The sequence below is a fragment of the Emys orbicularis genome, chromosome 8, assembly GCF_028017835.1.
Source record: "Emys orbicularis isolate rEmyOrb1 chromosome 8, rEmyOrb1.hap1, whole genome shotgun sequence".
Taxonomy (NCBI): domain Eukaryota; kingdom Metazoa; phylum Chordata; order Testudines; family Emydidae; genus Emys; species Emys orbicularis.
In genome coordinates, this window is record NC_088690.1 from 64,892,939 (window position 1) to 64,907,065 (window position 14,127).

General features: G+C 39.1%; 1 protein-coding gene across 3 annotated transcripts in view; it reads right to left on the reverse strand.

The window, feature by feature from the left end:
- KIFAP3 (kinesin associated protein 3) overlaps positions 1-14,127 on the reverse strand; it is a 146,419-nt gene that overhangs the window by 126,970 nt on the left and 5,322 nt on the right. For 2 of the 3 annotated variants that reach the window (XM_065409644.1, XM_065409645.1), the window contains exons 2-9: positions 10,239-10,370; positions 8,657-8,811; positions 5,525-5,580; positions 4,884-5,025; positions 4,078-4,177; positions 2,956-3,080; positions 2,379-2,477; positions 364-542 (exon numbers count right to left, since the gene is read on the reverse strand). In XM_065409644.1, the coding sequence (XP_065265716.1) occupies positions 364-542; positions 2,379-2,477; positions 2,956-3,080; positions 4,078-4,177; positions 4,884-5,025; positions 5,525-5,580; positions 8,657-8,811; positions 10,239-10,370 (988 nt within the window). Of the gene's footprint in view, positions 1-363; positions 543-2,378; positions 2,478-2,955; positions 3,081-4,077; positions 4,178-4,883; positions 5,026-5,524; positions 5,581-6,406; positions 6,410-8,656; positions 8,812-10,238; positions 10,371-14,127 lie in introns of all 3 variants that reach the window. The other variant, XM_065409647.1, reaches the window with a different exon arrangement.

The window sequence follows — 14,127 nt, forward strand, 5'->3', positions numbered from 1 at the left end:
TCAAAAAGAGGGTCTGGTTGCAGGCTGGTTTTGGGGACCTCCAGATGTTTGGATAAATACCCAGACTTTTGGATGCTTATACCAATCTTTGCAATTCCTCTCTTCGCCATCATATTTACATGTAATTTTGCTATGGTGAGGCTGGCTCCCTACATGATTCTATATGTAGTTTTCTATAGCAGTCCCTGCTGGGGCTTGCATTACATTTACTGTAGTCCCTTCATAGTACTAAAATCAGGGCTACAATTATTTTAAAAGGGGGTGGGATGCAAGAGGTTTATTTCACTTTCATTGGAATCCCTGACCCCCTCTGACCCAATGAACAACCACCATAGCATTTCTGTAGATTGCTACAAGACCTACCATGTCATTTTTGTTCTCCATAAAAATGCTAAGTTTCTTCAGGAAAGACACCACCAGAATAAGCAGCTCAAAGTTCTCTCGGTCCAGTGCTTTCACTAGCATGTGGACAATGTTCTTGTTCCTCATCTTCAGTTCTGTGCGTGTGTCCTCAGCGAGGTTCAGCAGCAGATAAAGAGCAACTAACATCAAAACCAATCATACCAATAGGTCAAAGATACTGGGACTATGTCAATCTACATCTACATTAAATGTTTAGGATGGGATTTTCAAAAGTGTTCAGCACCGACTGTACCCCACTGATTTTAAGCAAGGCCAAAGTTGAATGCTTTTGATCCCCATTTAGAAAAGAAAGTTAGAATTACAATCCATTTATTATTTTATATAGGTTTTGAAAATATAGTTTTATAAAACTTATGACCATCCGCAACCTTTATTTTTTTTTTTTACAAATTCCAGGGAAACTATTTAAAAAAAAAAAAAAACATTCCCTTGCGGTGATTGCAATCCAAAAATTTCAGCAGAATGCGAAATGCATTTGAAGTGAAATTAACTAGAAACTGTTGAATACTAGTCAATTACGCTATTTTTATTGTCCAAGCTAAGAAAAATCTATCAAAACAAAGAACAGCATTAATGCTAAAAATAAAAATAGGGGCCTAATTCTCCACTGCTTTGCACCTTGTGCAGACCCTTACACATAAGCACAGTAGGAGTAGAGTGTTACCATTCTATCACTTTAGACAGTGTAAATGACTACACAAGGTGCAAAGCAGAGGAGAATCAGGCCCTACATTTTTGCAGTTATTCCAGTTTTAATAATTATCTATGTTGCTAATAAAAGCTAAGAAGTTTCTGGAAATACGTAATTTTTTTAAATTTGACAGTGTTTTCTTCATTTACCTTTCTCCCAATTCTTTTGCAGATCTGCATCTGCCTGCCAGACCTCAACATGTTTTCTGGCTGCTACATGGACACACACTGCGTTAGCACTCACACTGCCTGATTAGAGTACTGTAAGCATAGTTTTTCCCTGATCGCTGCAGAGCTTCATTTTTAAAATGATGAAAATGTAAGATTATTACAAAGACCTCATTTTAAAAAATCATTACTTCACTTTTTACAAGTGAACTTAGTGCTGGTGTAAAGCACTAGACTGAGTGTCTTGGAAAAAGAACTATTCCATGCACAGAACAGACATAGTACAGCAGCAATGCAGGCACCTTCATAATGCTCCCTGCCAGTGATCCTCAATCCCTAATAAATGAATTATGCATACAGGTGAGAAGCTTGTCAGTCTCCCTGGCTCATTTGATGGTGGGCTTCTGTACTGAGAATACCAACAAAGGGGCCCATTGATACTCCTTGTAGTGGTAGAACTGGGCTAAGAACCATCTAGCGTGTTCTGAAGAGATAACTCAAAAGGAAAAGAAATACAATTTGCTTTATATACATATTCAAGTACTAGATCTGCAGCTTGTACAAATAGGCATCTTTATGGATTTCAGTGGAGCTATAATAGTTTGCACCAGCTGATGATCTGGTCCTTGCAAGACTCCAGCACTATTCAATGGCAGGAGCAATGTCACCAGCAGTATGCAGTGTTCTGGCAAACACACACCAAAGTTCTCTCTTTGAGATTGGCCGATTACTTAAATAATGTTTAAAACATTATAATTATAATTAATGGAGATATCCCATCTCCTAGAACTGGAAGGGACCTTGAAAGGTCATCAAGTCCAGCCCCCCGCCTTCACTAGCAGGACCAAGTACTGATTTTGCCCCAGATCCCCAAGTGGCCCCCTCAAGGATTGAACTCACAACCCTGGGTTTAGCAGGCCAATGCTCAAACCACTGAGCTATCCCTCCCCCCAAAGTATGCAGATTAAGACTATTTTTATTTTTCTAACTTGTTAGTAAACATCCTCCACACTAGTTAAAAGTTCTCAGCAAGTCCTGGCCCTTCATGCTGTGACAAGGATCTCCTTGCCTGTTGCTTATGTTTTAGGAGTTCATACCTCGCAGCAGCTGTTCCTGCTTGACAACCAGCCCCTGGTACTTTTTATAGGTTTTCTCATAATCCTTTTTCAGGGTTTGATTCTCAGGATCTTCATCAAGTAAATAACTGGAGTTAAGGATTGTATAGTAATAGAGCAAAAGACACAGGGAAATTACAGAGTGGGGACAAATATCAATCACAGATGTTATTTGATCACCAGCCGGGACTACATGTCTGTGTAATAATGAATAAGAGGATGCCCATGGGACAATGTTTCTATTAAAACGTGGTCCACACTATGAATAGGTTTAGGAATTAATGGTGTTAAGGATTCTACTAGTAGTAAAAATGTCCCATATAAGCCATACTCCTGGTAAATTAAAACACTTAGGTTAAAATCATTTTTAAGAACAAAAAACAATCCCTTCTCCAGCCCAAATTTTTCACTTTTGGTTTTCATCTGTTCTAGTCCTGCAACTAGATTTTGTGCTCTCTCACTCATCTTCTGTATTGACATGAGTTACTGCACATATAGTTCGTTTCAACCACTAGGAATCAGAAAAGCTGAAAGTTGCCCAGGCACAGAGAGAGGATATCAGCTTTCTTCTTCTTGGTGAGTTCCTCCTGCCAGAGCTCATGTCTCTTCAGCTCATGATCTATGATGTTCATACACAGAGCTCCAATTTTGTAGTGTGTGATTAGTCCATGAAACTGAGAAAAACTGTTAAAAAAAAGATATGCAGTGTATGAGAGAAATAAAGCCAAAAATGTGTGTTCAAAACTGGGGTAGTAAGATCTCATAGTATTGCACAATCTGACAGGTTTTCATTAGAGCTAGTCGAAAAAAAATCAGTGAAACAGTTTTCTATCGGAAAATGCCGTTTTGTCAAACTAGAAGCATTTTGTGAGAACGTGTCAATTTTGATGAAACTTTTGATAGGAACAATTCAACTCATTTCATTTTGATACAGAAAAAACATTTGTTTGACTTTGTCATTTCAATTTATTTTGTTTAATTTTTAATAGTTCATATTTTAATATGTCTAAAAAACAAAATGTCTAAGTCAAAACGAAATGTTACTATCTAAACTAAATGATTTGGTGGATGTGAACCAAATTTTTTTGAAATTTTCATCCACAGGAAATTTTGATTTTTTTTTTTTTTTGTTCAGATTTGGAACACACACACAAAAAATCTGATAAGTCAGAATTTCTCTTGGAACGAAAATTCCATTTTTCCAGCCAGCTATAGATTGTATGTTATAAAATGGTTCAGCCAGGCCACCCTCACAAAAAAAAAAGGGGGGCGGGGGGGAAGGGAAGGTAACAATCCACCTATGTGATAACTTCTTTTTCACCAATATTCTAGATGTAGTGAAGCTGTAACATTACTAACAATTGGACATTTCACATTTCAATTGAATACTTGAGTTTTGAATACTGTTTTCATTGATGGGGGAGTTATGTGGGAGATAAGGAAGACACCAAAGAGTCCAGTGGGATAGGGGACAGGACTGGAACTCAAAAACCATGGGTTCTGTGATCCTGGCTCTGCTGAGGCTCATGTCCCCATGGGTTTACTTCCTATGCCTCAGTTTCCCCATATGTAGTGATATTTCTCAGTAAAAGTGCTTTAAGATGCAATTCCAAACTATACTAGAGCAGAAAATAACTAAAAACTCAAGGCAACTGATAGAGCAAGCTCCTCTTGCACTTACCTTGAAAAGCAAAAGAAAATATAAATAATATTAGTAGCGAGTTCCACACTTTGTTTCCAGTCTTCTCTCAGCACTCTGGCTAATGCACCCAGGGCAGTTTCTAAAAAACCAAACAAGATTTAGATGAATGGCTGTAGTGCCTCTTTCTCTATGACCTGCTTGAGCTAAACAGATTAAACACACCTTTCACTGCATTCTTTCAGGCAGCAGGATCTGACAATTAGTACAAGGAGCAGGTGAAGCCATGTAGGCCCCTGCCACCAGAGTGACCTCAGCCTTCAGACACTTTCATTAACATGGCCATTTGACTGCCTAATGTTTTTTGCATCAGTCTCTCAGACTAATCCCATTTTATGACATGGGGGGGGGGGCAGTTGGAGAGGACACACTGGGGCATCAATGGTGAAACAGTTTGGCTGATGCGCCAGTGGAGAGAAGGGATTTCTGGAGAGGGGACAAGGGAAAAGAAAGGGAAAAAGAGCATCAACCTAGCATCACCACAAACCCTTAACTCGGATCTTGCTTATATAATGTGTGTCTTTATAGAGGGTAAGCTTTTTGGGGCAAGGAATGCCTATAACTCTCTCTCTTCTCCTCCTCCCCCCACATACAGAGCACCGAGCACATTTTGGGTGCTACAGCACTGTTGAGATATAAACAGTAAATGTTGTGTGCTGGCCCTATTTTGCTCTAAGAGCAAACTAATACTAGAACCCCATCCCATCCCAAATGAAAGATGTGGAAATAGCTCCACAGAGATGGGGAAAAAACCCCAGCATAACTTTATGAGAGGATTTGTAAGTTACCATTGAGCAGCAATTCTTCCAAATTATCAGGGTTCCTGGCGAGTTGTAAGATAAGGGCAGAGCCACGCACCTTATCAGGAATATCCTCATACAGTAACTCAATGTACTCATCCATGTCATTGATATTGGCTACTTCATCAATCTGAAAGCATCAAAGACATAGCTGGGCTTTGACACAGAGAAAAAGGAACCTGCTCAACATGCAACAAAAACGATGTTACTTTGCAGCAAAGCAGAAAAGAGTGCATAGCTAAGTCTTAAGATGTAAACGACAACAAAAACCAAACACCATGTACAGAACCATTGCTACTGACTGCTCAGAACACACAAGGAGATTTCATTACAAAAACAACTGACACTAAGTAGCAGCTTTGTGGTGTCTAGCCCCATGTTCCAGAATCTCACTCATATTAACCTCTAAGTATATAACCCAAAGACAAATGTGCAAGAATTTTACCACTTACGGAGAGGACTTTTATTTTATTATTTAATATTTTTAAACCAAGGTCTTTAATAAAAAAATCTTCAATATTTTACTCATCTGATTTGCATCTATATTTTTTCCTTTTAATATAAAACAGTTCTGCAAGAGTAAAGGTCTTCGTATTTAGCTTCCTTTAAATTCTAGCTTAGATTCCTACCTCCATTCCTTCAAAAGGTGGTGGATCTTTCGGTTTACTAGATTTCTCTTTCTTTTCTATAGTGATAAAAGACATGGTTATAATTAATGTTGTGCATATTCATTAACGATAGCATATTCAGTATTATCATAGTATCTAGGAGCCCCAAACATAGAACAAAAAGAGGATCCCAACCCCAAAGAGCTTACAATCTGAGTATATAACAAAGCTCAAGCGTTGTTTTAGCATTGTAGCTAGAGCAAGAAGGAGCCAAGAAGAAAATTTCGCCATGACTTTTTGACACTCAGAATAATGTACTGCGAGTTTTTTGTTTTTTTTTTAAATGAATCCATCTTTAGAAGTCTAACATTTTTAACTGCATAAGAACTGGAAAATTCAGAGTTAAGCCCCCTTATTTATTTATTTTTATATATATGTATATGTATATGTGCCTTGGAACAGAATATCATCCCATGATTACAAAATCATGGATACCCTCACTATAATGTAGGACTGGACCTTCAGGATAAAATTTTCCTCTGTGCAGAGGGCCACTAGAAAGCTTAGGTCAGACTTACAGTGATGTATATACTTTCTGTAGGTATATACGCTACAAGGGTGGAAAACAACTGCTTTCAGTAGGCTACTCGTCTAATCAGGACTTTGTAAAGTAGGCCTTTATTCAGCATTTCCTGTGAAGTGTGCATGATGGTAAATGATGGTTAACAAAACAGTTAAAAGTAAAGCATTCCTGGATTTTTGTTGCTGACAAGAAAAGTTTGTGATGTACAGATATAGTGAAAGTTTCTGACTTTCTCTGGGGAAGGCCTTGAGGCTATGGCTATGGCTTCGTTCTCATCAAGGCCTGCATGTAAAGACTGTTGCACCCTTTTATGGAGTGACCAGCTCTCAAGCATGCAACATATTGGTCCAAAAACGACATCTCTGTGGAGCAGGAAGAGCACTTTTTAAACCCTGTGTTCTGGCTCATGCTGTGGTATGACAGGAGTCCCTGTGGGCAAGTCCAAAATTCTACACACAAAAAAAGCATCCAAACAAACATTAAAGGTAACTGACAAATGGTAAAACATTGGACATGGGCCTGTTCTGCTTCTTTATGACAAAGGCCTGAAAGGCTTGGGGTTTTTTCGGGGGTGGGGGAAGGTTTGTTTGTTTCAAGAAAAGTTTGCTACTTGTTTGTTTGGGTTTTTTTTTTTTTTTTTTAAATCATAGCTAGGGCCCTACCAAATTCATGATTCATTTTGGTCAATTTCATGATTTCAGCTATTTAAATCTGAAATTTCAGTTAATTATAAGGATCCTGACCCAAAAAGGAGTTGGGGGGGGGGGTCAAAGGTTATTATGGAGGGGAGTTGTGGTACTGCTACCCTTACTTCTGCACCACTGAAGGCAGAGCTGCCGCCAGCAGCAGCACAGAAGTAAGGCTGGCATGGTATGGTATTGCCACCCTCTCCAGCCGCCCAGCTCTGAAGGCAGCAGTGCAGATGTAAGGGTGGCATGGTATGGTATTGCCACCTTTACTTCTGTGCTGCTGCTGGCGGGGCACTGCCTTCAGAGCTGGGCACCTGGCCAACAGTTGCCGCTCTCTGGCCACCCAGCTCTGACGGCAACGCACAAGTAAAGGTGGCAATACTGCAACCCCCTGCAACTCCCTTTTGGGTCAGGACCCCCAATTTGAGAAACTCTGATCTCCCCTGTGAAATCTGTATAGTATGGGTAAAAGCACACAAGAGACCAGATTTCATGGTCCATGACGCGTTTTTCATGGCCGTGAATTTGGTAGGGTCTTAATAATAGCATATCATATCTAATGTCAAGTGGCTGGTTTTTTTTGCTGCCACTCTCTATTGGAGGAGGCTTCAACAAGCCTTAGTGAAGAGATGGGGTGTTGAATATTTATCCAAAAAAAGCTTTTCTTCCTATTGTTTACTAGGCATTTAGCTCAAATGCCTAGTAATAAGACCAAGAGGAAAACAAGAGAGTTTTAAACCGTCTGAACAAAAAATCAGCTCCGTTCTCAATTAATCAGGTTTTGCTTCCTTTGAATCCATGATGTCATAAAGTACTAATTCTCAGGTCACCCACCTACAGAATTTTCCAGTAGACAAGATCTACATTTCTAATATATATAACAGGCAGAAAGGTACCATTTAAAAATAATGTAATTTCAGGTCTTCTTTAGACAGCAAGAAAGAAACAATTATAAACTAGCACTAGCCCAGTTTTTTTTGCTTTTGCACTAAGAACTATGCATTCTACTAAGAAGTGGCCACAAAAGAACACAGCAGAAAAGAGTTAAGAAAACCTAACCTATAATTGTGCCTATATAACGAAAGATCTGGGTTTGGAATCACACAGGAGATTGTTGGGGATTGGAAACTTTTATACTTTCTATTCCAGAACATGGGTTGGTAGATGTATGCCTGCAAGCCCCTAACAATTAACTGCTTTGAATCCAGGACTTGCGTAGAAATTTCTCCAGGATTTTTGCCTTCTGTGTGTTTTACCAAGAGACAAAGCTGAAAATGCTAGAAGTCTTTTAACATTATTAAATCTCAAAGTGCCTCAGGACTGAAGGCTGCTGAACCGGATGTTAAACAGAGGCTTAAATAAAGCTAGGGTGTAATAGTACAGCCCTGTCAGCAGACAAAGTGAGGACTTCTGGTACTATAAAGAACCTGTTGACTCTGCAATTTAACAGGCATTGAACCATAGCTTCCAGATAAAGCCATTAGAAAGCATCTATCCTATTAACTGGTTGTAACAGAAAAGAGAAGAAGTTGTAATTTTCATGGAAATAATTCCATCGTCATCTATATAACACTATCTGAAATAATCATTTCACCATTTAGAACAGAAAACTTTAACCGAGACACAAAAATTGAAAGAAGTATCAGTATTAAGTTTGACTAATCAAAATTCAAAATGTACTTTGATCATCAAAATGACAACTTTTCCCCCACAAGATTCTGTCAATTCTTCCATGTACAGCACAAAACACACACTCCCCTTCTCTCCTCAGGTTTCTGAGTATCAGGGAAAGTAGCATTTGAATTAGAAACCCCAAAATACAGAGTATCGCTATAGCTGCTACATTCCAGCTCTCCATTCCCCGTTCTCTCTATTGCTTACCTTTCCCGGAAGAGGCATCTCTACGGTTCTGCAGGTAGTACAGCAGCTGCTCCACTTCTGCTAGCTTGGAGGGGTGAATGAGCTTGCATTCTTCCACCACCTTTCGAGCCAGGGAAGCAACATCTGTGTTTGCATTAAGACTCTTCAGCCGAATGCTGCAAGACACAGGTCAGATTGTTTTCTCCCCAGTTGATAAGATTTTTGCATCTTCAACGCTTCAATTTAAACTTATATAGTCATGAGTTTGTCAAGGCAGAGATGATCTACAGATATCTGATGCTCATGCCACAATTTGGAACAGCCGAGATCAGAAAGCAGTGGCACCCTGGAGTTCAGAACAGCAAGCAACTGTCTGTCAAATGGACTTAACAGGGTAGGACCATTTCTCACCAACTAGTCAAACAGCAGCTTTAGAGATGGCTGCATTAGCAAATGCCTCCTATCTAGTCAAGATACAGCAGCAAATAAGGAGTCAGTGGTCTATTTCCAAAAAAGTTATCTAAAGGTAACTCTCCTTTATTAATATGAAACTCCCAGAGTATAGCATAGAAAAAATACCTTTCAGAAATAAAATCGGCTGTCAGTATTGATTGTGCAGAGTTTCCTCACACTGCATTAGGACAGCCATAGAGAGAAGTCTACTTTGCCATAAAGGACTCAAAAATCACAGATCATACCAGTGACAGAGAGTAAGCAAGAGCAGATATCTGTAAGCACAGACCGGGGGTGGAATAAAAGGATTTCTGTTGAGTCCTAGATGGAATAGCATGGATTCATTGCAAACCAGACAAACATTTTTAGTGTGTTCAAAAAATCTGCAATAGTAATATTTTCTTATACAATGAAATGGTTATTTTTTTCCTGTTCCTTATTCTTAAAAAAGAACCCCTGCACTCAGGCACATATGCTCGATCTTTCAACAACAACAACAACAACAACAATAAATTCGCCCTCAAGCAAAAAGCAGACCTGGAAAGTTTCACCTTCCAGGTGAAAGTCTGAGGAAGTTACTGGAAAAGGGCCTTAACTACAGAGGGCACAACAACTGTACCCTGTATAAAGAAAATGCAGATAACATAATGAAATTGCTAACATCAACCGGACATACACATACTCCAAATAAGGGAGGCAGTGTATCCCAATGGATAGAGCACCAGAGTAGGCTTCAGAAGATCTGGGTTTTATCCCAAGCTGTGCCATTGACCACTGTGTGACCATGAGAAAGTAACTTCACTTCTCCATGCCTCAGCTTCCCCATAGGTAAGATGGGGAGAATGATAATTATTTTCCTTTACAAAGTACCTTGAGATGGAAAACACTATATAAGTATAGATGGAAAACACTATATAAGAACTAAAGTTTAATATTACAATGCATATATGCTACAACACCACTGCAAACAACTATGCATATATGTTATTCCCAGACTTAATACTAATTTAATAAAATGTTCTGAAGTTTGAAAAAGTTTCAGTAACAAAGGTAATAATATAATAGAACACTAATTTTAAGAACTCATAGCCTAGAATTCCAGGACATTTTAACTTTAAGAAATAACCCCAAGAGTGTGCCATGAACTTACATTTTTTGACACTCCTTTCGCTCCCCCAACATGGGGTCCCCCATTTCTCCAAGAATGGTTGCTTCCACTTCATAATGAACAATAAGGGCCTTTTCGGAAGGGTGTACATCTATGTTACCTCCTTTCACCTTCCTACAAGGCAGAAAAACAAATTCATCACTGACTAAATGAGAAGCCCAAGAAATATCTGGGAAAACAGGTCAATGTGAATTGGACATCTCTGATCAAGTAGTTTGTATTACTGAGACAGATTCTACCTATATAGCATAAACCCAGCCTTGGTCTTCTTTGCATTAGCACATGGTCTCTCCCACATTCCTTCAATTTACACAAGAATCTTAGCACAAGAGTCACCTCTGTGTCTATCGGCTCTTGTATGTGCCAGGGTGGATAAAAATCAACGATTTTTTTTTAAAAAATAAAAAAATAATAATCAGATTTTTTTATTTAACTTGGATTTTTTTGATAAAATACTTTTTGAGGAAAAATGCTATCTAAAGATAGTTTTAATTAAGATACATTATAGCTCAAAGATATCTCATCGTGGAATAGGGATTATAAATTCTAATTCTATAGTGTGAGACAATATATTCATGTAATCTTTAAGAAAAGTTTTGTAAATGAGTTCCAATAGCTCATGGATTAGGGACCCAATTTTATGGGGTTCCAGGTGCTTCTGTATAGATTATTTTGGTTAATCTTTCTATCTACCCAATGGGACTCAGTGCTCAGTCTAGAAGATACCATCAGAGATGTTTAGTTTTGCAGTTCTCAAACTGTGGATTTGTGACTCCAGAGATAACATGCTTGTTAACAGCAAAAATGTTTTTAAATAAATACATAATATATAGAGGTGAGAAATAACAGACCTCAACCCTATTGTCCCTCTGCAAATTTGTGTACACAGAGTCAATCCCTTACCTCTCTCTAAAAGTGTAACATTTCAAAAAGTTCAATGAATAGAAGATTGTTGGGGGCGGAATAGATATGGACAATGAGAAGTCTGGAGATAAATGTGAGAAGAGAGGGAGAGGCAATAGAAACAAAAGTGAAACTGTTTGAGCAGCATACTCCAGAAGTCTTGAGGTCTTTCTGAGTGTAGCCTTCATAGATTTGAGATCTACCATACCATTCTCTCACTAGAAGGGAAAACCGATAATGGCGGCAGGCCATAAAAGAGACCCAGTTTGGGAATATTTAATGAAGTTCCTCTACCTGTGGGTAAGATAGGCATGCATGCAAAATGCAAACAGTGCAACAAAGAAATGCAAGGCCTGGTTGCCCAAATGAAACATCATGAGAAATGTTCCTTCTCAGGAGGAAGCTGCATTGAAGACGATGAAAGGAACATGTCTGAACATGCAGGATTTTCAGGTTGGTAAACTTTTTTATTTCATACTTCTTTCTTAAGGACTGCCTGTATTCCTTCTGGACTATTCTTGAATTCTCATGCTTGATCAATAAATATAGTTGTTACTCTATGGTACTATATTTTTTTATCACAACTGCATCTAAAATGAAATAGCTGAAATAGGCAGATCTCCCTTTTACAATTTCACCTTTAAAGGAGTACTGAGTGTCAATGAATGCAATGAGTAATACTAAATGAGCGGTATGGTAATAATTAAATAACTACATTAACTTATTTTGTTGAGGAGAATCCATCCTCAACATACAGGATTCTGAAGACTATCCACCTTCAAGATCACCATCATTTTCTATAGTTTCAGAGTTATCTGCCAATGATAGTGTTTCAGTCACATCACGTATGTCACATAGCCACAGTATATCAGCTATAGCGAAAAGAAAAAAAAAATATCCATCATCCAGAAACAACCATAGATAAGTCTGTGATAAGAACCAGCAGATTACAAAAAGAGGTAATTGACGAAAAAATTGCCCAGTTTGTTTATGCAACAAACGCTCCTTACTGTATGATTGAGAACCCACACTTCATTAACATGGTTCAGTCATTAAGACCAGGATACAGTCCACGCAACAGAGCAGATGTCGCAGGCAAATTGCTGGATAAAGTGTATGAAAGAGAAATTGAGCAGTGTGCAAAAGGTCTAGAAGGTAAAATTGTTAACCTGAGTCTTGATGGGTGGTGCAATGTCCACAATGATCCTGTTGTATGTGCTTGTGTGACAACAGAAGAAGGGAATGTCTTCCTTACAGAAACAATTGATACATCAGGAAATGCACACACAGCAGAATACTTACAAGAAGAAGCAGTAAAAGCTATAACAAACTGTGAAAAAAAATTCAAATGTCTAGTATGCAGCTTGGTCACAGACAATGCTGCAAATGTATCCAAGATGAGAAGAAATTATTTAGAAGAGAGGGAAGAGAGTCCCATGCTAATAACATACGGTTGCAGTGCTCATTTGTTGCACCTCATAGCCAAAGACTTTAGTGTTCCAGAAATAAAGGCTAATGTTGTTGAAATTGCAAAATACTTCCGTAACAACCACTTTGCAGCAGCTGCTTTGAAAAACATTGGAGGAACCAACCTAACTTTCCTACAAGACGTGCGATGGAACTCAGTAGTGGACTGTTTTGAGAACTATATCAAGAACTGGCCTAATCTGATGACAGTTGTGAACAAAATCGTGAAAAAACAGATGGCACTGTCACAGCCAAAGTTCTCAACATTGGGTTTAAGAGAAATGCTGAATACATGCTGAGTATCCTGAAGCCTATTTCTGTAGCCTTGAACAAAATGCAGGAAATAGCTTTTATTTTATTTTATTTAAATAGGTTTTATTGCTGACGCTGTTGAAATTTGGAAGGAACTGAGTGAGATCTTAAAAAGAGAAATATGCAATGACAGAGTTAAATTACAAGCATTGAAAAAACGAATGGGACAAGCGCTGTCTCCAGCTCATTTTCTTGCAAATATTCTCAATATATTGATGATTAACCTGTTGAATTGAAGATATTTATGAAGTCATTGGAAGGTAAACTATCTGCTTCAATTACCTTTGGTAAATGAAATAACCAAACAATCATTCATTTTCTGATATAGCTGTAAAACTAATCTGAAAAGTTTTCAAAATAAATCACTTTAAAAAATGTATAGTGTGTACCTTCTAAAAATGAAACCCACATCTATCTCTGAGTTGTGAAGGATATGTATTAAGGTTATAACAACCAACAAGAATGCACTTTTATGTAGGAATCCATGATTAAATCAAGTCTTCCCGAGTACCTGCCTAGATAAAGCCTATACCAGGGGTAGGCAACTTTTCAGAAGCGGTGTGCCAAGTCTTCATTTATTTACTTTAATTTAAGGTTTCGTGTGCCGGTAATACATTTTAACGTTTTTTAGAAGGTCTCTCTCTATAAGTCTATATATTATATAACTATATGTAAAGTAAACAAGGTTTTAAAAATATTTAAAAAGCTTCATTTAAAATTAAATTAAAATGCTGATCTTACGCCACCAGCCTGCTCAGCTCACTGCCAGCCTGGTGTTCTGTTCACCTAGACCGGCAGCGGGCTGAGTGGGGCCTGACCTCTGAAGCCCCCCACACCCCCAGAAGGGTGGGTGTGGAGGGCTTCAGAGGTCAGGGCAGAGGGCTGGGGGGGTGTGGAGGTGCAGGGCAGAAGGCTGGGGGTGTGGGGGGCTTCAGAGGTCAGAGCAGAGGACTGGAGGGGTGTGGGGGGGTGCAGGGCAGAAGGCTGGGGGTGTGGGGGGCTTCAGAGGTCAGAGCAGAGGACTGGAGGGGTGTGGGGGGTGCAGGGCAGAAGGCTGGGGGTGGGATGGGTCAGGGCAGAGGGCTGGGTGTTGGGGGGGAGGGCAGAGGGCTGGGGTGTGTGTGGAGGTGCAGGGCAGAAGGCTGGGTGTGGGGGAGGTTCAGGGCAGAGGGCTGGGGTGCTCGGCTCG